The sequence below is a fragment of the Delphinus delphis genome, chromosome 12, assembly GCF_949987515.2.
Source record: "Delphinus delphis chromosome 12, mDelDel1.2, whole genome shotgun sequence".
NCBI lineage: Eukaryota > Metazoa > Chordata > Mammalia > Artiodactyla > Delphinidae > Delphinus > Delphinus delphis.
Window position 1 is genome coordinate 55,447,519 of NC_082694.2, and position 19,354 is coordinate 55,466,872.

At 50.1% G+C, this 19,354-nt stretch overlaps 2 protein-coding genes across 5 annotated transcripts in view; both read left to right on the top strand.

Annotated features, from left to right (window-relative positions):
- Nucleotides 1-11,768, top strand: part of THADA (THADA armadillo repeat containing) — a 314,824-nt gene extending 303,056 nt beyond the window's left edge. For all 4 annotated transcript variants that reach the window (XM_060026719.1, XM_060026718.1, XM_060026720.1 and 1 more), the window contains 2 exons: nucleotides 7,946-8,115; nucleotides 9,167-11,768. In XM_060026719.1, coding sequence (XP_059882702.1) covers nucleotides 7,946-8,115; nucleotides 9,167-9,559 — 563 coding nt within the window. In that variant the 3' untranslated portion in view covers nucleotides 9,560-11,768. The remainder of the gene's footprint in view (nucleotides 1-7,945; nucleotides 8,116-9,166) is intronic.
- Nucleotides 11,769-13,718: 1,950 nt separating this feature from the next.
- On the top strand, nucleotides 13,719-17,973 carry ZFP36L2 (ZFP36 ring finger protein like 2). The gene is made up of 2 exons (XM_060026722.1): nucleotides 13,719-14,051; nucleotides 14,576-17,973. Exons 1-2 carry the CDS (start codon nucleotides 14,001-14,003, stop codon nucleotides 16,007-16,009), a joined length of 1,485 nt encoding a protein of 494 aa, XP_059882705.1. The 5' UTR covers nucleotides 13,719-14,000; the 3' UTR covers nucleotides 16,010-17,973.
- The last annotated feature ends 1,381 nt before the right edge of the window (nucleotides 17,974-19,354 follow it).

Consider the following 19,354-nt stretch of genomic DNA (forward strand, 5'->3'; position numbering starts at 1 on the left):
TGGAGGTGGGGAAGAAGACCGCAGGGGAGCAAGTAGGAGTTTCTGGTCCCCAGGGTCCGCCTTGGCCAGAGAGCCCTGATGTGGCTGGAGCAGTAGCAAGAGGAAGTCTACGCGGCAGCAGCCCTGCATCCTCTTGTCTGCTGCCCTCCACTGCAATCCAAGCGAGTTATTCATTCTCAAGGAGGAAAGCACAGGATTAACCAGTTCTAAACGCTCATCTGCTGGGTTTCCAACTCGCTTCCAAGTGACGGAGTGTTGATCCAGTCTGCCTTGCACTGGCCCCCACAGACATGAGTGTGTGCCAGCACCCCTTTCCCGCTTGAAGCGCTCCCAGAGGGGGCTTGCCTTAGCTACGTAGCCAGTGGGGGAGAGTCTAGGAGACGATTTTTCCCCCCGCACTGACGTCTCCCCTCCCCTGACTCCTGCAGCTCTTGGGATCCAGACCACTCCATGGAGCACCTGATTCCTTACTGTTGCCTGAGTGTTAGCCTGACCTTCCGATCTAGACCACCAGCTTCCTGAGGACAGCACATGTCAGCCACTTGCTTTGCTTTCCCACAGTACTTAGCACAGCACCGGCCCCAGAGCAGACCATCAGCACCTGTTTCCTGACTATATGGTAAAGGGCCAGGCAGAGTCCCAGCTCCTCCCGGAAGTCTTCTCGAGCCTCCTCTCCACCTTCTGACCCAACCATTCACCTCTGCAGAGTCCTCCAGCACCTGAGGCCTGGACCCCACAAGCAAGCTTGAGGGCTCTAGACATTTGGCTCCTTTCCAGGCAGGCCCTGTGGCCAGGCTTCCTCACAGCAACTGGAACTAACTTGGGCACATAGCAGAGTTTCTTTTTTAACATAATAGTTTTACTGAGATATACCATACACATACCATACAAGTCACCCATTTAAAGAGTATGATTCAGTGTTTTTTATCATACTCATAGACTTATGCAACCGTCAGCACGAACAATTTTAGAATATTTTCATCACTCCAAAAAGAAATCCCACAACCTACCCTTGGTTCCTCCGTATTCGTTTCCTGTGGCTGCTGTAACAAATGACCACAAACTTGGTGGTTTAAAACACCACCAATTTATCGTCTCAGTTCTAGAGGCCAGAAGTCTGAAATTAAGGTGTCAGCAGGGCCACACTCCCTCTGCAGGCTCTAGGGAAGAATCCGGCCCTTGCCTCTACCAGCTTCCGGAGGCTGTCACCATTTCTGTGCTTGCATCACTCCAGCCTCTGCCTCTGTCCTCACGTCACCTCCTCCTCTGTGTGTCTTCCTATGTACATCTAGGGTCAAACCTCCCCCTGCCCCTCTCTTATTAGGACAACTGTGATGGCATCTAGGGACCACCCAGATCATCCAAGATTATCTCCTCATCTCAGTATCGGGCTCAACTTAGTCACATCTCCAAAGACCCTTTATCCAAGTAAAGTAACATTCACAGGGTCCAGGGACTTGACATAGATATCTTTTGGGAGGCCATTTTTCAGCCTTCCACACTCTCCATGCCCCCCAGCCCAGATGTAATGCATATAGCATAAAATACATCAAATTAAAGTGTGCATATGTACAAATTTCAGTATATCCATAAGGTTGTACAACCATCACCACTATCTGATTCGAGAACATTTTCATCAACTCAAAAAGAAACAATGTATCTATCAGCAGTCATTCCTTATTCTCCAACCCCTGGCAACCACTAGTCTACTTTCTGTCTCTATGATTTGCCTGTTCTGGACATTTTGTATGGGTGGAATCATACAATATGTGGTCTTCTGTGTCTGGCTTCTTTCACTTAGCATGTTTTCAGGGTTCGTCTGTGTTGTAGCATGTATCAATGCTTCATTCCTTTTTATAGCTGAATAATATTCCATTGCATGGATGTACCACATTTCATTTATGCATTCATTGGTTCATGAACGTTTTGGTTGTTTCCACTTACTGGCTTTTATGAATAATGCTCTTATTAACATTCATGTACACATTTCTGTGTGGACATACGTTTTTTTTACTTCTCTTAGTTATATGCCTAAGAGCAGGAGAGACTTTGAGACTGTTTTCCAAAGTGGCTGCACCATTGTACATTCCTACCAGCAATATGTGAGAGTTTTAATTTCTTTACATCGTCACCAAAACTTAGTATTTATCTTTTTTATTAAAGTTATACTAGTAGGTATGAAGTGGTTTCTCATTGTGGTTTTGATTTGTCTTTCCCTGATGGTTAATGATGCTAAGTATCTTTTCACGTACTTATTGGTCAGATAAACAAGACGAAAAGACAACCCACAGAATGGGAGAAAATATTTGCAAATGAAGCAATGAACAAAGGATTAATCTCCAAAATATACAAACAGCTCATGCAGCTCAGTATCAAAAAAAAAAAAAAAAACCAATCAAAAAATGGGCAGACAATCTAAATAGACATTTCACCAAAGAAGACGTACAGATGGCCAAGAGGCACATGAAAAGATGCTTAGCATCACTAATTATTCAAGAAATGCATATCAAAACTACAATGAGGTATCACCTCACACTGGTCAGGATGGCCATCAACAAAAAATCTACAAACAGTAAATGCTGGAGAGGATGCGGAGAAAAGGGAACCCTCTTGCACTGTTGATGGGAATGTAAATTGATACAGCCACTATGGAGAACAGTATGGAGGTTCCTTAAAAAACTAAAAACAGAACTACCATACTACACAGCAATCCCACTACTGGGCATATACCCTGAGAAAACCATAATTCAAAGAGAGTCATGTACCACGATGTTCATTGCAGCACTATTTACAAGAGCCAGGACATGGAAACAACCTAAATGTCCATCGACAGATGAATGGATAAAGAAGATGTGGTACATATATATAGTGGAACATTAGCCATAAAAAGAAATGAAATTGGGTCATTTGTAGAGATGTGGATGGATCTAGAGTCTGTCATACAGAGCGAAGTAAGTCAGAAAGAGAAAAACAAATATCATATATTAACGCATATATGTGGAATCTAGAAAAATGGCACAGATGAACCTATTTGCAGGGCAGGAATAGAAACACAGACGTAGAGAATGGACATGTGGACACGGAGGGGAAGGGGAGGGTGGGATGAACTGGGAGATTACGTTTGACATAAATACACTACCATGTGTAAAGTAGATAGCTCGTGGGAAGCTGCTGGATAGCACAGGGAGCTCAACTCGGTGCTCTGTGATGACCTAGATGGGTGGGATGGGGGAGGGAGGGAGGTCCAAGGGGGAGGGGACATATGTATACATATAGCTGATCCACTTCACTGTACAGCAGAAACTAACACAACATTGTAAAGCAATTATACTCCAATAATAAAAAAGAAACTTAGTATCTATCTTGTTAAAGTTATGCTAGTAGGTATGAAATAGTTTCTCATTGTGGTTTTGATTTGTATTTCCCTGATGGTTAATGATGCTAAGTATCTTTTCATGTGCTTATTGGTCATTTGTATATCTTTTCTGGAGAAATGTCTATTCAGACCCTTTGCATAGGTTTTAACTGGGTTATTTGTCTTTTTATTATTGGGTTTTAAGAGTTTTTATGTATTTTAGATACAAATCCCTTGTGTGTTCTCCAATTCTGTGAGTTTTTTTGCATTCTTAATGATGTCCTTTGAAGTACAAAAGTTTTCAATTTTGATGAAGTCTAATTTTTTTGCTTGTGCTTTTTTTTTTTTTTTGTGGTACGTGGGCCTCTCACCGCTGTGGCCTCTCCTGCTGCAGAGCACAGGCTCCGGACGCACAGGCTCAGCGGTCATGGCCCACGGGCCCAGCCGCTCCGCAGCATGTGGGATCCTCCCGGACCGGGGCACGAACCCGTGTCCCCTGCATCGGCAGGTGGACTCCCAACCACTGTGCCACCAGGGAAGCCCCCAGCCAGTTGTTTAACACCCTTGTCGAAAATCAATTGACTGTAATTGTGAGAGTTTATTTCTGGACACTCAGTTCTATTCCATTGATCTATATTATGTCTATCCTTATACCAGTTTTGAAATTGGGAAGTATGAGTCCTCCAGTTTTGTTGTATTTTTCCAGATTGTTTTGGCTGTTCTGGACACACAACAGATTCTTCCGACACACTTGTTGCTTGGTCACTTGCTTTCTTGCTTCCTCGATGGACCTGCAGGCCTGTGAGAGCTTGGCTGGCCTGCGTGGTTAAGTGAAAAATTCCTCCCCCTACTCTTCAGCCTCCCCTTCAGAAGGCATTTGGCCAGTAGAGATCTGGGCTGTTCTGGCTGAGCTGTCTTCATCCAGGGCAAGGTAGAAAAAGAGGGAACTTGGTGAGGTGCATCTGGCCCCTCAAGCAGGTCTAAATCCAACTAATCCTGCCCTCACCCCCAACCCAGTGTCCCTTCCCCATCTCTCCTCACCTTGCAGGGTCAGTGTTTGGATGGTTATAATTCTAGTAGATTTCACTTCCAGCCAACTCACCAGCTCTCCTCTTGTGCTTCTGTCATTCCTGTCACTCTCCTGCCACTTCCTAAGCATGATGCACGGCAAAATGGTGCAGGGTGGAGAATGTGTGTCGTGTCAGGTGGGGCAGGTGCATCCGTCTGGCCTTCCTGGTGGCATCTCTGGTCACCTCCAAGTGTTCTTCATGGACCCAGCAGGAATGTTGCCTGAGCTGCACGCACTGGTTTTGCTGGTGGATGAAACTGTTTTCTTCCCTATGGGGCTTTCAGTCCTTGCCTTAAGGAGACAAAAAGAAGGGGTGGGGGGAAAACGGGTGAATCAGAGGGCAGGTTTTTCTGGAAGATTTCAAGATAAGCTGACCTGCTGCTGGTGCCACAATACTGAGAACTTACAGCTTTGACCCTTTTTTTCAAAATATGGCCCCTTAGCTGGGAGCTCTTTTTCATGAATAAAAGTGATAAAACTGAGTCTGACTTATTCATCTCCATGGGTTACTGGGAGTGTTTCTCCATGGCTTCCCTGCAGGGGGGGTTGGCCTATGACTGAGGGAGACCTAGCTCAGTGCCACCACTGCTAACTGTGCAAACTTGGACCTGTTACCCAACCTCTGTGAGCACAACTTCCTTGTTTGTTAAATAAGGGTACCTCCCTCCTGGTGGTAGGAGCAATAAGAGTTCAAATAGAAGGAAAGTGTAAAAAAAAAAAAAGTGTAAAAAAAAAATTAAAAAATAAAAAAAATAAGGAAAGTGTTCGTTATTATCAACGTATTGCTTGCTTTCTTTGTGGCAGTCCCTGTGTTAGTATTCAAACCAAATCAAGTGGGGTAAAGGAAGAGATTTCATGATCTCTAGAGCCATAAACTGGAATGTTTTGAGCATCTGCTATGTGTTTAATTGTATGCTGATCTTCATGTGTATTTTCAGTTCTTTGAGGTTTGAAAGATGCCGATTAATGGTATCTCTTCCCCATACAGACTCTAAACCAGTTGAGAACTACACAGGGGAGTCAGTAGAGATAAAAGTAGAGATTGTATTATAGGTGAAGGCTGGACCAACACATGGCTCACACTGACAGCTAAAATGTACCTTCACGCCTCCCCCCAGCTTTTTCTGTTTCCCAGTTTGAAGCCTGATTCTAGGCTGCAGAGCCTAAGGGGCAGGTGTCCTGAGGGACTGATTTGGGGCTCTGAGGATAGTAACGTTGATCCTTTGGCTGCTTCCGTGAGTCACGGGCTCTATGTAGTGCTGGCCCTGCTGGAGGTTCACCAACTCTGTTTATCTCACCAGGAAGACCTACATCTCTGGAATGTTGGTGCTAATCCTCCAAATCTGCGCTCTGCATGCACCATGAAACTTGTTGTCAATTCCGGTTTCTTTATAGCCACTTAAAGCTCTCTGACTGTACGCAAGTGAGTTAACGTATCTGTGCCTGGATTCCTCATCTGTGAAGTAGGGATGGTAATACCCAACCCAAAGGATGCTGAAGGACTGGAGAGAAAGGACTTGCTTAGGGAATGGCACTTAATAGGTCCACTAAGCCTGGTTCAACGCCCTGGGGAACCCAGCTTTCCATTCCAGACTCTGAGGCTTCTCCCTGTGTGCTGAGCAAGTCTCTTTGGGGGCCAAATGGTCACGGACAGGTCTGTGGGCTGGAGTGGAGATGTGGATTTGAGAAAGATGAGGTCTCAGTAGAAGTGTGTCATTGAAAGACAAGCATTGGTGTATGGATGCGTCCATAGAGATTTATTGTCTGTGCGGTGGGATTTCAGTCCTACGTTTCAGGCCTCCTCCGGGTTGGGGGTGGGAGACACGGGGTTGTTAGCAGAAATGTCAACACCCTGAGCCTCCCTTCAAACCCATATTTAGGACTGTCTAAGGCAAAATGGTGAAGTAAGCAATGGTTTCCCCAAGGCACCCACTTCCTCTTTCTGCACCCCATTCGACTCTTTTAGCGCCCTTCCTCCAGCCAGCTAAGAAAATGAGTCTCTGAAAAACGATTTCACGCTAACAGAGGGCCACAGAATGTGAGCTAATCCCAGCCCACCCCCCCCCCCCGTCACCGGCCTGTGAACTACCAACAGCTTTTACATTTTTAAATGGTTGGAAAAAATCAAAAGAGGAATATTATTTTGTGAAACAAAAATTACATGAAAGTCAAATTTTATTGTAACATAAATAAAGTTTTATTGGAACCTAGCCACAACCATTTGCTTACATATTGTCTATGGCTGCTTTCAGTCAGAGACCGTAAGACTCCCAAAGTCTAAAATATTTACCTTCTGGCCCTTTAAGAAAAAGTTTGCTGATGCCCTGCTCTAAGATGTTAGAGAGTTAATGTGTTATGTGCTCAGTAGGATTTGGTTCAGAGGAAGGGACAAAGCAATGGAGTTCAGGCGTTGTCGGCAGGCCTGCACAGGAGACGCTGGGTGGGAAGCTTTTGTGATATCCTTCCAGTTAGAAGGGCTGAGGGGAGATAGATGTCTAGTCTTGTAGGTGGGGCTGTGCTTCTGTCCACACTGGGATAGGGGGCATGGAAATGGTGGGATTCAGGCCTATGACTCATTCTAGCTGCACAGACAGCAGGATTCAGGAGTGGATTAATAACTCTTAGTGAGCGTATCCCACTATTCCACCAGCTTCCCTGCCAGGCTAGTGGCAGCGATTTTCCTTTTTTTTTTTGGCTGTGTTGGGTCTTCGTTGCTGCGCACAGGCTTTCTCTAGTTGTGGCGAGCGGTGGCTACTCTTCGTTGCGGTGCGCAGGCTTCTCATTGCGGTGGCTTCTCTTCTTGCGGAGCACGGGCTCTAGGTGGCCGGGCTTCAGTAGCTGCAGCACGCGGGCTCAAAAGTTGTGGCACACAGGCCCTAGAGTGCACGGGCTTCAGTAGTTGTGGCGCGTGGGCACAGTAGTTGCAGCGTGCAGGCTCTAGGGCGTGCAGGCATCAGTAGTTGTGGCGCACAGGCTCAGTAGTTGTGGCTCCCGGGCTCTAGAGCACAGGCTCAGTAGTTGTGGTGCACAAGCTTAGTTGCTCCATGGCATGTGGGACCTTTCCGGACCAGGGATCAAGCCCGTATCCCCTGCATTGGTAAGGCAGATTCTTTTGGGTTTTTTTTTTAGTTAATTAATTAATTTTCATTTATTTATTTATTTATTTATTTATTTATTAATGGCTGTGGTGGCTTCTCTTTGTTGCTCAGCACGGGCTCTAGGTGCATGGGCTTCAGCAGTTGTAGCATGCAGGCTCAGTAGTTGTGGCTCGCAGGCTCTAGAGCACAGGCTCAGTAGTTGTCACGCACGGGCTTAGTTGCTCCGTGGCATGTGGGATCTTTCTGGACCAGGGCTCGAACCCGTGCCCGCTGCATTGGCAGGCAGATCCTTAACCACTGTGCCACCAGGGAAGTCCCTGGCAGTGATCTTACCTGAAGCCTTTAACATTCCTGGAGTCCTGCACAGCCTCCCCAGTTGGCCCTGAGCAGCACATTCATGGTTCACCTCTCTCATTTCCACAGAATTTGCCTTCTGCCGGGTGGACGCCTCCATCGCACTGGATCTGGCCCTGGCTGTGCTGTGTGACCTGCTCCAGCAGTGGGACCAGCTGGCCCCTGGACTCCCAGTCCTGCTAGGATGGCTGTTGGGGGAGGGTGATGACCTCACGGCCTGTGTGGAGACTGTGCATCAGGTAATCCTGGGGTGTCCGGGCAGTGGAGGTGGGTGGGAGTGATCCTACACCCACCGGGTGCAGCACTTCCAGGCTTACATGGGCCTGATGTGCCTGCTGAAAGCGTGCTTCTGGGTGCTCAGATTACAGAGCGGCAAGGAATTAGGGAGTCTCCAAATGGCCCCAGCAGCCCGCAGGTGCTGCTGGGGCAGCTCTCGTGCTGGCCTGTGGAGTTCCAACGGTAAGCCCCTTGGAAGAGGCCCCTTGGAAGTTGAGAGTTTAACTATGGAGGATGCTTATTCGTCAACATTGGAGTGACCAGGGGCTCCCCATGGTTAGGTTTGAAGGTGAAACACTTCCAGAGAATCAGGTTCCTTCCAGGGTCTCTGCTGCTTGAAGAAAACTATGAGCCCCTCCAGGTGGGGGTCAGTCAACAGATAGGGAAACTGAGGACCCAGATAAGCAGGAAAAGCGTCTTGGGAACTGAAATTCCTCTCTGCCAGTGTCTGACTCAGCTGGCCTTCTTGGCATCCCCGGCAGGCCAAGAGTTCAAAAAGCAGCCTGTTTATGGGAAATTAGGAGACAAGATAAAGTGTCTGTGATAAAATGACCTTGAAAATCCCCAGCATTATAGAAATTTGGTTTCATACTGAGAGACTAGTGTCTCGTGTTTGTCAGTTCTTTGCTCTTTGCTGCTCAGATCTCCCTTCCTCCCTCCTCTCTGATTTCTAGATGCACCTTCAGGTCTAGGGCCCCCACCTGTGTTGAGGTCCCCTTTTCAGCACCAAGCCCCCAAAATATCTTGGCTGAGAACCACAAACACATCTTTATCAAAGGTCATGTTAAGTCTGGGGGAAAAAAATTTCTCTCCAGTGGAGAAGTACGAGTGAAGATAGAAGGTGACCTTCAAGGCTGCAAGTGCTGTGTGTACAGGGGTGTTGACAGGCGAGAGTGAGCCCTCTGTCAGGTGGGGAGGGGACACACTGCTTCTGCATCTGCCAGGACTCTGTTCTGGACTGGGGCCAGTCAGCATCCCTGTAAGGTTGACTTTTGGCTTTTTCATCGGACTTAGGTGGAAGACTACCTGTTTGAAAAAACAGAAGTCAACTTTTGGGCTGAGACCCTGATCTTCATGAAATACCTCTACAAGCACCTCTTCCACCTCCTCTCCAAGTCCAGCTGGCGTCCCCTCAGCCCCGAGAGGCTCTGTCATCTTCAGAGGACAGCGTCAGAGCAATGCCACCTCCTTTCCCAGCTCTTCAGAGAGCTGCCACCAACTGCTGAGTTTTTGAAGACGGTGGAGTTCACAAGACTGCGCATTCGGGAGGAAAGGGCTTTGGCTTGCCTGAGGTTACTGGCGTTTCTGGAAGGAAAGGAAGGGGAAGACACCCCAGTTCTCAGGGCTTTGGACTCTCCTGCAGCAGGGAATCAGTTAACTCTTCCAAGAACAGAAACGGCTTGTTGAAGAAAGAAGACTTGTGGGGTTGGGGGTAGGGTGGATTGTTCCCCCAGTCAATCTGCAGGAAAATGTTGAACAGAAACTTAAGCGTCTTCTCCCCTTCACAACTCCCCCACTTCTGTGAGTCTAGTCTTCTGTCCTACAGAGGACTTTTTCTTCAGTTCAGTCATTCAAGGCAGCCTCGTTTATTGCAGCTACTGTAGGACGTGAGGCTACCACGTTGAATATTGACTCTGTTCCCAGGTGCAGGCCACCTGCAGGCCTGAATTAGCCTTTTTCATCCCCCAGGACCTCCAGTGTCCAACCAGAGCCGGCCTACATTTTTCTCTGAATTGACTACACAGAGTTGGGTTTTAACACATGATTTCCCCCCCCTTTTCTGGCTAGTTGTGGGAGCTGGATTAGTTGGCAAACAGCCCACTTGGTCAGAATTCCAAATTTTATTCGATTTTAGCAAAGGCAGAAATATATTCCAAATGTTGGATCCTGGGAGAATTAAGGATCTACTTCATACAAATAATTTTGTTTTTACTGTCTGCATGTTTAAGCCTTCAGTGACCTACACATGCCATCCTAATTATTAAAAGAGCCATTAAGAGCTCCTACCCCCCTCTCCCCACCATAAAAAGTATCTGTGCTATTGTTAGGAAAACAGATTCACCACCCAGTGAAATCATAGACTCTTGGCTGTTAGAAGGAACCTGGGGAAAGGAGAGTCAGAATAAATGACTTATTTGATGCCTACACTGTTTACTGTCATTTTCTTGGTGGCAGTAACAAGAAGATTCTTATTTAAGATGCCAGAAAACTTCTATCCATTTCAGTGATTTAACCTGGAAACCTTAAAGGTTTTCTGCTTTTCTAAGTCCAGCCCTCCCCTCTTTCTCAGACACCCAGCAGGTGTCGCTCTTGCATACGTTTTGCTGCTAGTTTTGTTTTCCACTGGCTTACCGGTTTTAATTTATAATTTCAGAGTGAAGTGTTACCCAAAGACAGTTATCTTGAAATTCACAGCTTGGATGGGTCATAGCCTCATCCACATTCATTTTTCATCCTAGTTATCTGAAAGAACCATTTCAGTAATCCTATGTACACTTGGCCCAGCTTTTTAGGGTCTGTAAATACATTTAAATACTTCTCAGGTGAGCAATCAGAATTATTTTATTGATGTTTGAGGGTCTGGAGGGGCAGTTTAGAGGGGAGAGGGTTTGATATGATCATTTCCTACTACAGAAAGACTTATATTTCAAATATAATTTGTTTCTCTTTGAAAGAAAACCACCTAACACTAAAAAATAGAGCCTACTAGAAGAATAGAGAAAGGTCTGTGTAGGAAGAAGTAAGGAAAGAAGTTAACTTAGTGTCCAAAGTTTTGCCCTAAAGAGACAGGAAATTCCCTGGTGGTTTTGCACTATTCAGCTCAAAATGTGTTTTCTGTGATCCTGAATTAATAACCTGGTTAGGCATCTGTGTAGCCCACACTTGATGGAAAGTTGCCAACTGAACATTTCTTTTTGTTCTGAGAAGACGTGGCTGGTGAGAAGTTAGGGAATTGGCACAATGTGGTGATAACCATGGTAGAATAATTATGAAACCGGCTCCAGCAAAGCCCAGCTCACTGGAAAAGGCCAGCATTCCATTTTTCTCCATTTAAAATGAAATAAAAGCAGTTACATAATAATAAAAATATTTTCTACCAGCAGGTACTCTGTACCAAAGCATGTACCATACCATGTTTACATGTTAGCTCCAAAGTCCTTCTACCAAGCCTGCAAAGTGGGTGTTCTCATAGCTGTTGAGAATTACCCCAGATTTTGATCTTGGCTGGTTGTAGCCAGCCTGAGAGCACAGGAGAGACAGATGTTTCCACTGGTTTTTGTATCTGAAATCTTGTCACTGACCTCCAATAGCACTGGTGAGGGAAATTGCTGTTTCACACTTTCCTGATGCATTCCCACGGGAAACTCAGAATACCCCACTGTCAGGGCCATCCTCAGACTCTTGTGCTGTGGTTCATTGCAACAAAGAACAAAACAGCATCAGGGTTCTTGGGTATTCTAGGCTGTAAGTGTCAGCCATGGTTGCCCAGCCTTGTCTAGGGGCCAGTATAGGCCGGGTGGCAAAAGTGAAGCAGTCACATCTTCTGAGGTCACTGCCCTTGGCTCCAAGCTCGAGGGTCCAAGATTTGGTGACCCCTCAGCTCTGCATTCACGATTCTGTAGACCTCCACCCATCTGGCCATACTCCAGAGGCCTGGCTTTCTCCATTTTTATGCTTTGTCAATTTGTTTTAATAAATAAGATGGAGTATACTTATCTTTTAAAAACCTTAACAGATAACTCATTTGCACCTTGACAAAGGTGAGAGATGAGTAAAGCAGGAATTATCTTAGTTTTACAAAGAAACCCAGGTGCCAAAGTGATTTTGTGATTTGCCTGAAATCACATGGCTTATAAGGGACAGGGCCTGAACTCCAGCCCTATGTTTCCGATCCTGAAGTCCTTGCAGCCCTATGCTGGCTCTAGCTCTCTGGGTGGGTGAGGAGTGCAGCAATGGGCTCTGCGTGCAAGCTGAACTCTAAAGAGGTTTCCTGAGTGACAGGCCTGGCTCATTCCCTCCCAGGGTAGCTGAGAGAGGGAATGAGCGCCGCCGAATGGAAGTAAGCACAAGGAAACAGCCAGAAACAAGATCAACTGGGCAAGGGGGCGTGGGTCTCGGGAGCTTCTTTCCCTGGCGGGTACTGGCCCTTCCAACTTAGGCCCAGTTACAACCTAGGCTGCCAGGTGTGCGAAATCATGGGCCCCGCTCCAGCTTTTTTGGCAGCATATCCGTAGACGCGGAGTGAGAAGTGTCCTGGACCGGACTCCAGATCTGCCCCAGTGGGGCTGACAGTGGCCTTAGCTGCACTGGGCGCTAGGCGGGGGTGTCTGCCCCGTACCCGGAGGGCGCCGTTGGCAAAGAGCATTTCCCAACGCGGGCTTTTGGGGTGTGGGGCTGGCAAGAGAAGGAAACCGGGGCGAGCCCACCAGGCGCATCCTCGGTGCCTAGCCCAGCCTGGCTGCGGGTCGGCCTCAGCCGGAGCCCCCAGCCCACAACGAGTTAAGGCGGGGCGCGGCGCCCTCAACGGCCCGGGAGTTAAGGGGCTAGGAGGGCGCGCCAGGCCAAGGCTGCGGCGGGAGGGCGGGAGCCTCGGCTGGCAGCTGTACCACAACCCCCAGGAGGGCAGGGGAAAGCCGGACAGACCAGCAGACGGACGAGGCGTTGGGAAGTGCCTCCATGCCTGCGCGGCTCTCCTGGCCTTTCCTCCCGTCCTCCCAGCCGGCTCCCCCGCCCGGGACGCCCCGCGCCACTCCGCGCCTTTGGCCCTGGCTCAAGGTCTTGTGATGTGATTAGCAAAGCCAGCGCCTTGTCCTCAGACACTCAGCCCTGCCCGGCAGGGCTCGGCGCTCAAGCCCTGTTTACTGCAGGCTGGGCGGGAAGAGGGGCGGAGGAACCGGCCCAGGCTCCTCCGGGCGAGACTGCCTGCCCTGGCAGCCTCCCGCGTGGCCGCTCCGGCCCCACCCCCACCGCGTCTCCACGTGCAGTCGGGATGGAGCCACTACCGGTCAGACTCGGGCCCAGAGTCCCCGCCCCCCGGCCGGAGCTCCCTTAGCAAAAACAGCCGGGCCGCGCGGACGGTTGCAATATTCTTGCATTTTGCAATTCCCGCGCCCAGTATAAAACCGAGGGTGGGAGAGAAAAGCTCCGCAATTTCGCCTAGCAGGACCGGGCGGGGAAAGACACGTCCAGGGCTGCAGAAACCCGGCCACGTTAAATGTGCTGGGGATTTCCAACAGTACAGCCCCAAAGGAGTGGAGCCGTACCTTCCCGCCGCCACCCAGCAGCACCCATCTGGGCCGAGCTCTCCACGCCGCCCCGGGCGCCCCAGCGGCCAGCCCCGCCCCGAGGCCTCTCCGCCCCCTCCCCCAGAGGAAAAAAATTGGCGGCGGCCAATGGGAGGCCAGGAAGGCGCCTGACGTCCGCAGGCCGGCGGGCGGCGTTGCCTGGAGACCCCGGCGGGGTCAGCCTTCTGTCCCCTCCCCGCGGCAGGCCCGCCCCGCCGCTGCCGCGCTCCGGGGCTCTATATAGGGCGCGCGCTCTCGGGCGGCTGAGTTCCAACAGTCCGCGAGCTGCAGTCGGCTCCGCGCGGGGGGGGCGGGCCGGGCACCCCGGGGCGCGGAGGAGCGCTCTAGCTTCACTCTCCTCTCCCCCCACTCTGCACTCCCGGGCACCCTCAAACCAGTTCAAGCTGCTGCCCCCGCTCCCTCTTTTCTGGCCCCCCGCAAACTTTCGGTCCCTCCCCCGCCCCTCGCCCGTTATTCGTCGTGGCTCAAGCCCGGCCGCGCCGCCCCGAGGGCTCCTCCGGACCTCCCAGCCTGCAGCTCCGACCATTACAGGATCCAGAAACATGTCGACCACACTTCTGTCCGCCTTCTACGATATCGACTTCTTGTGCAAGGTACGCGGAGGAGAAGGGAGGGAAGAGGACGGGCAAGGAGGAAGCCCTTGGAGTTTTCAGGCTTGGCCTTCTGTCCTCGGCTTTGGGGGTCCTCTTCCCTCCTTGACTTTTTGGGCTTGGGAAAAATGCCGGAGTTTGCAATGTGTGCTCTAACCTTGTGGACGGGGAGAAGGAGCGGGGAGGAAGGGCAGGAGGGAGTCGCTGTAGCTGTTTAGTTTCTCCGCAGCCGACCACAGCCACGCTTGCCCGGGGCTTCCCGGACGGGGTTTGCGCCGCCCAGGCCGGCGGCCCACGACTGAGGATCACATGTCGCAACCCAGCGCGGCCTAGGGTGGAGAGTCCGGCTCCTCCCAACGCAAACTTGATTCTTGTGCGCGTGTAAGGGTGGAGGTTGGGGGCCGAGTCGAGATCCGAAAAAAAAAAAGAATTGGAGGGCTGGAAGTGGTTCTTCTGCAGCTCACCCCAACGCATCCCTCTCCTCTTCCCACTTTTCATCCCTTCCCCGCTACCCTCCTTTTTGGCAGACGGAGAAGTCCCTGGCCAACCTCAATCTGAACAACATGCTGGACAAGAAGGCGGTGGGGACACCCGTGGCCGCCGCCCCCAGCTCGGGCTTCACGCCGGGCTTCCTCCGTCGGCACTCAGCCAGCAACCTGCACGCGCTCGCCCACCCCGCGCCTAGCCCCGGCAGCTGCTCGCCCAAGTTCCCGGGCGCAGCTAACGGCAGCAGCTGCGGCAGCGCGGCGGCGGGCGGGCCGGCCTCCTACGGCACCCTTAAGGAGCCGTCGGGGGGCGGCGGCACGGCCCTGCTGAACAAGGAGAACAAATTCCGGGACCGCTCGTTCAGCGACAACGGCGAGCGCAGCCAGCACCTCCTCCACCTGCAGCAGCAGCAGCAGAAGGGGGGAGGCGGCTCCCAGATCAACTCAACGCGCTACAAAACTGAGCTGTGCCGGCCTTTCGAGGAGAGCGGCACGTGCAAGTACGGCGAAAAGTGCCAGTTCGCGCATGGCTTCCACGAGCTGCGCAGTCTGACGCGGCACCCCAAGTACAAGACGGAGTTGTGCCGCACCTTCCACACCATCGGCTTCTGCCCCTATGGGCCGCGCTGCCACTTCATCCACAACGCCGATGAGCGGCGGCCCGCGCCGTCGGGGGGTGCCTCTGGGGACCTGCGCACCTTCAGCGCCCGCGACGCGCTGCACCTGGGCTTCCCGCGGGAGCCGCGGCCCAAGCTGCACCACAGCCTCAGCTTCTCGGGCTTCCCGTCGGGCCACCACCAGCCCCCGGGCGGCCTGGAGTCGCCCCTGCTGCTCGACAGCCCCACGTCGCGCACGCCGCCGCCACCCTCCTGCTCCTCGGCTTCGTCTTGCTCCTCGTCCGCTTCGTCTTGCTCCTCGGCCTCGGCTGCCTCCACGCCCTCGGGCGCCCCGACGTGCTGTGCCTCTGCGGCGGCAGCGGCCGCGGCCGCGCTGCTGTACGGCACCGGGGGCGCCGAGGACCTGCTCGCGCCGGGCGCGCCCTGCGCCACCTGCTCGTCGGCCTCGTGCGCCAACAACGCCTTCGCCTTCGGCCCGGAGCTGAGCAGCCTCATCACACCTCTCGCCATCCAGACCCACAACTTCGCCGCCGTGGCCGCCGCCGCCTACTATCGCAGCCAGCAGCAGCAGCAGCAGGGCCTAGTGCCCCCCGCGCAGCCCCCGGCGCCGCCCAGCGCGCCCCTCCCTGCCAGCGCCGCCGCGCCGCCCTCGCCGCCCTTCAGCTTCCAGCTGCCACGCCGCCTGTCCGAGTCGCCCGTGTTCGACGCGCCTCCTAGTCCCCCGGACTCACTGTCTGACCGCGACAGCTACTTGAGCGGCTCTCTGAGCTCGGGCAGCCTCAGCGGCTCTGAGTCCCCCAGCCTCGACCCCGGCCGCCGCCTGCCCATCTTCAGCCGCCTCTCCATCTCCGACGACTGAGGCAAGAGGGCGCTAGTGAGGAGGAGGAAGGGAAGGTCGTTCTGGGGGTGTTGGAGGGCGCCCCTGCAGTCGCGCCCCTGCTAGGGGCAGGGAGGCTCGGGAGTGTGGGGGGCTGACCTCGGCCACAAGCAGACTGCAGGCCGCACCGAGCACTTGGACTCGAACTTGTGTGCCGGGAGGGGCCCCCACCCCTCCCCTTTCGGTTTCCTCTTGTTTTGTTTTGTTTTTTATTATTATTTTTATTATTATTACGAAGTTTCATTCTTGTTGAGCGAAAAAAAGCCTACGAACTTTTTGTATTGAACAAAATATTCACAACAGAGCAGTTGTGATGCGAATAGAACAAAAACCAAACACAAACTTTTTTAGGTCTCCGATGAGTTTGGGACTTTAGGAAAAATCAACCCGGCACCAGCAGCTACCAACCACCATTCCATATCTTCACTTGCAAAGCATTAGTTACAGTCCAGATGTGGGGACTCTTATCTTGAGAGAGGTTCCTAATTGTCTCAGACCAGTGTAAACAAACAAGCCAGCCAACACCTTGCTAAACCTATAAGCTTTTAGACTCCAATATTCTGCCAAGAATATGCCTTGATAGTAGACCTCAGCTCCATGGGTGTTTTTTGTTTTTTAACAAAGTTATATATGTCTGGAAGAAAAAAAACCTTGCATTCCAAAGTTTCATACTGGTTCCTGGTTTCATTGCCACCACTTAGTGGATGTTTAAGTTAGAACCGTTTTGTCTGCTCTTTCTGGAAGCCTTGGGCAGAGCTTAGTTTGTAATTGTTGGGGAATAACTGCTGAATTTTTAGCTGTTTTGAGTTGATTCGCACCACTGCACCACAACTCAATATGAAAAAACTATTTAACTTATTTATTATCTTGTGAAAAGTATACATTGAAAATTTTGTTCATACTGTATTTATCAAGTATGATGAAAAGCAATAGATATATATTCTTTTATTATGTTAAATTATGATTGCCATTATTAATCGGCAAAATGTGGAGTGTATGTTCTTTTCACAGTAATATATGCCTTTTGTAACTTCACTTGGTTATTTTATTGTAAATGAGTAAAAAAAATTCTTAATTTAAGAGATTGTATGTAATATTTATTTCATTAATTTCTTTCCTTGTTTACGTAAATTTTGAAAGATTGCATGGTTTCTTTACGGAAATCTTATCTTGATGCTGTGGAAGTAGTTTGAGGAATATCTTATGAGTTTTTCTTAGAATGTATCATGGTTGTAGCCCATCCAACTTTAAAAGAAAAAAAGTGACCACATACTTTGCAATCAGGCTTACATGTGGCATGCTTTTCTCATTCCATCTTTATAAATCAGCAGAAAATGGTTTTTGTTTGCTTATTCCACCAGTTCTACTGTGACATACTCTGCATATAAAGACATGTAGCAATAATGGGGGGGGAGGGTAATCTCACAGTGCCTTTGGAAGGGCCAGAACTTGCCTTAAATCTTCCTCAACCAAATAAGTATTTTGTCCATTAGTGCTTGAGAGAATTTGAATGTAGGATGGGTTCAACTGCACAAAAGGAAAAGATTTTTACCACTTTTTTTTTATATAGCTATAAAGTGAAGAGGCCACCTCTTAGTGCTAAAATGATTATGTAGTACATGAATATGCCTTGTTTAATTACAGAAAATTCCAAAACTTGTACTTTTTTTTTTTTTTCCGTGTGGAAAGGCAGGAATGCTTTCCTGGACAGCGGATGAATGAGCAGTAGATGTAGTTTGTTTGTACGTAGGTACAGTTGGAGCACTATGTATGTATGTATTCTGGACTACTTTGACAGAAGTAGGTATTTGAATGTAACAAGGTTAAGTCAACTTGAGTTGTAATATATTTGGGGAATCAGTTCACTACAAATTGTGACTGTAAACATTGTACTGTAAATGTTTTGTAGTTTTCCCCCAATAAAACTTTTGGGAAAAAAAGGTATTGATGTGTAAGATAGCTTCCTTTTTTAAATGGGAGTATCTAGGTTTGTACCTTCTCACCGCTGTCAGGCATTACCCAGGTCTTAGAGGGATTGGGGGGGGCTAGGGTTCAGAGAGCTGGCAGAGCCAGAGTTCAGAAGAGCCTGTCCCCCTATATATTTTATATACAAGTTCTTTTAGCTGAAAGAAAGTAATTTGGACCGTCAAGGGCATTAGTTAGCTGTTCTCTTTGGTAATAAGATGCATCCCCGTGTTGGCTGACTGGTGGCTGGGCCTGGTTGGGAGGCCTGAGGCGTGGGGCCTGCCTGTGAGTCACCAAGCAGATCACGTGTCTGCAGTGGCAGCTGAAGGTCTGATTTTTTTTTTTTTCCACTGGGACGCACAGGGAACCAAACTGCTTGGGTGAGGAGGGTCTTGCCAGCCCGTGGCTGAATTGGGGATGGGGGCTTAGGCCCAGCCTTTCCTGGGCCGGAGAACCAGGGTTTGGCCTGGACTTTGGAAATCCTGGTTGTGTCCTTGTCCACAGAGGACAGAAAGAGAAGGAAGATGAAACAGGTTAAACTTATATCAGGGTAATGTTTATGTGGACGGCTTCCTCTGGGAGTGAGCACGCACGTTATTTATGCAAAAGGATTAGTGTCTGTGCTTGAGACAACTGTAAGCGGCCAGAAAGCAAATCCAACCCAGGTCTGGGAAAAAAAAAAAAGCATCAGTCTGTCTGCTGATTCTCGCACAATTGAACAAAACCTTAGTATGGTTCTTTCCTGCAATCACTTTAGAAGTTAAAAAGGTGGTTCATAGGGCTTCCCTGGTGGCGCAGTGGTTGAAAGTCCGCCTGCCGATGCAGGGGATGCGGGTTCGTGTCCTGGTCCAGGAGGATCCCACATGCCACAGAGCGGCTAGGTTTGTGAGCCATGGCCGCTGAGCCTGCGCGTCCGGAGCCTGTGCTCCGCAACGGGAGAGGCCACAAACAGTGAGAGGCCTGCGTACCGCAAAAAAAAAAAAAAGGTGGTTCATAAATCAATTCCTGTTTTTCCTTCTCTATCCCGCCCCCGCCAACACACACAGAGTTCAGACTTTTTTTTTCAAAGTAAGTAAGAGATTTAGCAAAAGTTTTGTTTCCTCATCTACAACATATGGGCTCTATCACCCATACTTGCATCCCCTCGACCCTGTGTTTGCCTGTGTTCGCCGGGGTCTCCCGGGTCTCACAGCTGAGCCTGATGGGGAGGGCGCCGTCGGTGAAGCGCGCCAGGCCCCGGGCAGCTGTTTCACGTTAACGATGATTGCGCTGGTGTTAACCGGAGCGTTTTGGTGCTGGGCGCGCGCTGCCAAAGGGGATGGGAAACAGTTTCAAAGTTCTCCCAGATGCCGGCCCCTGGCT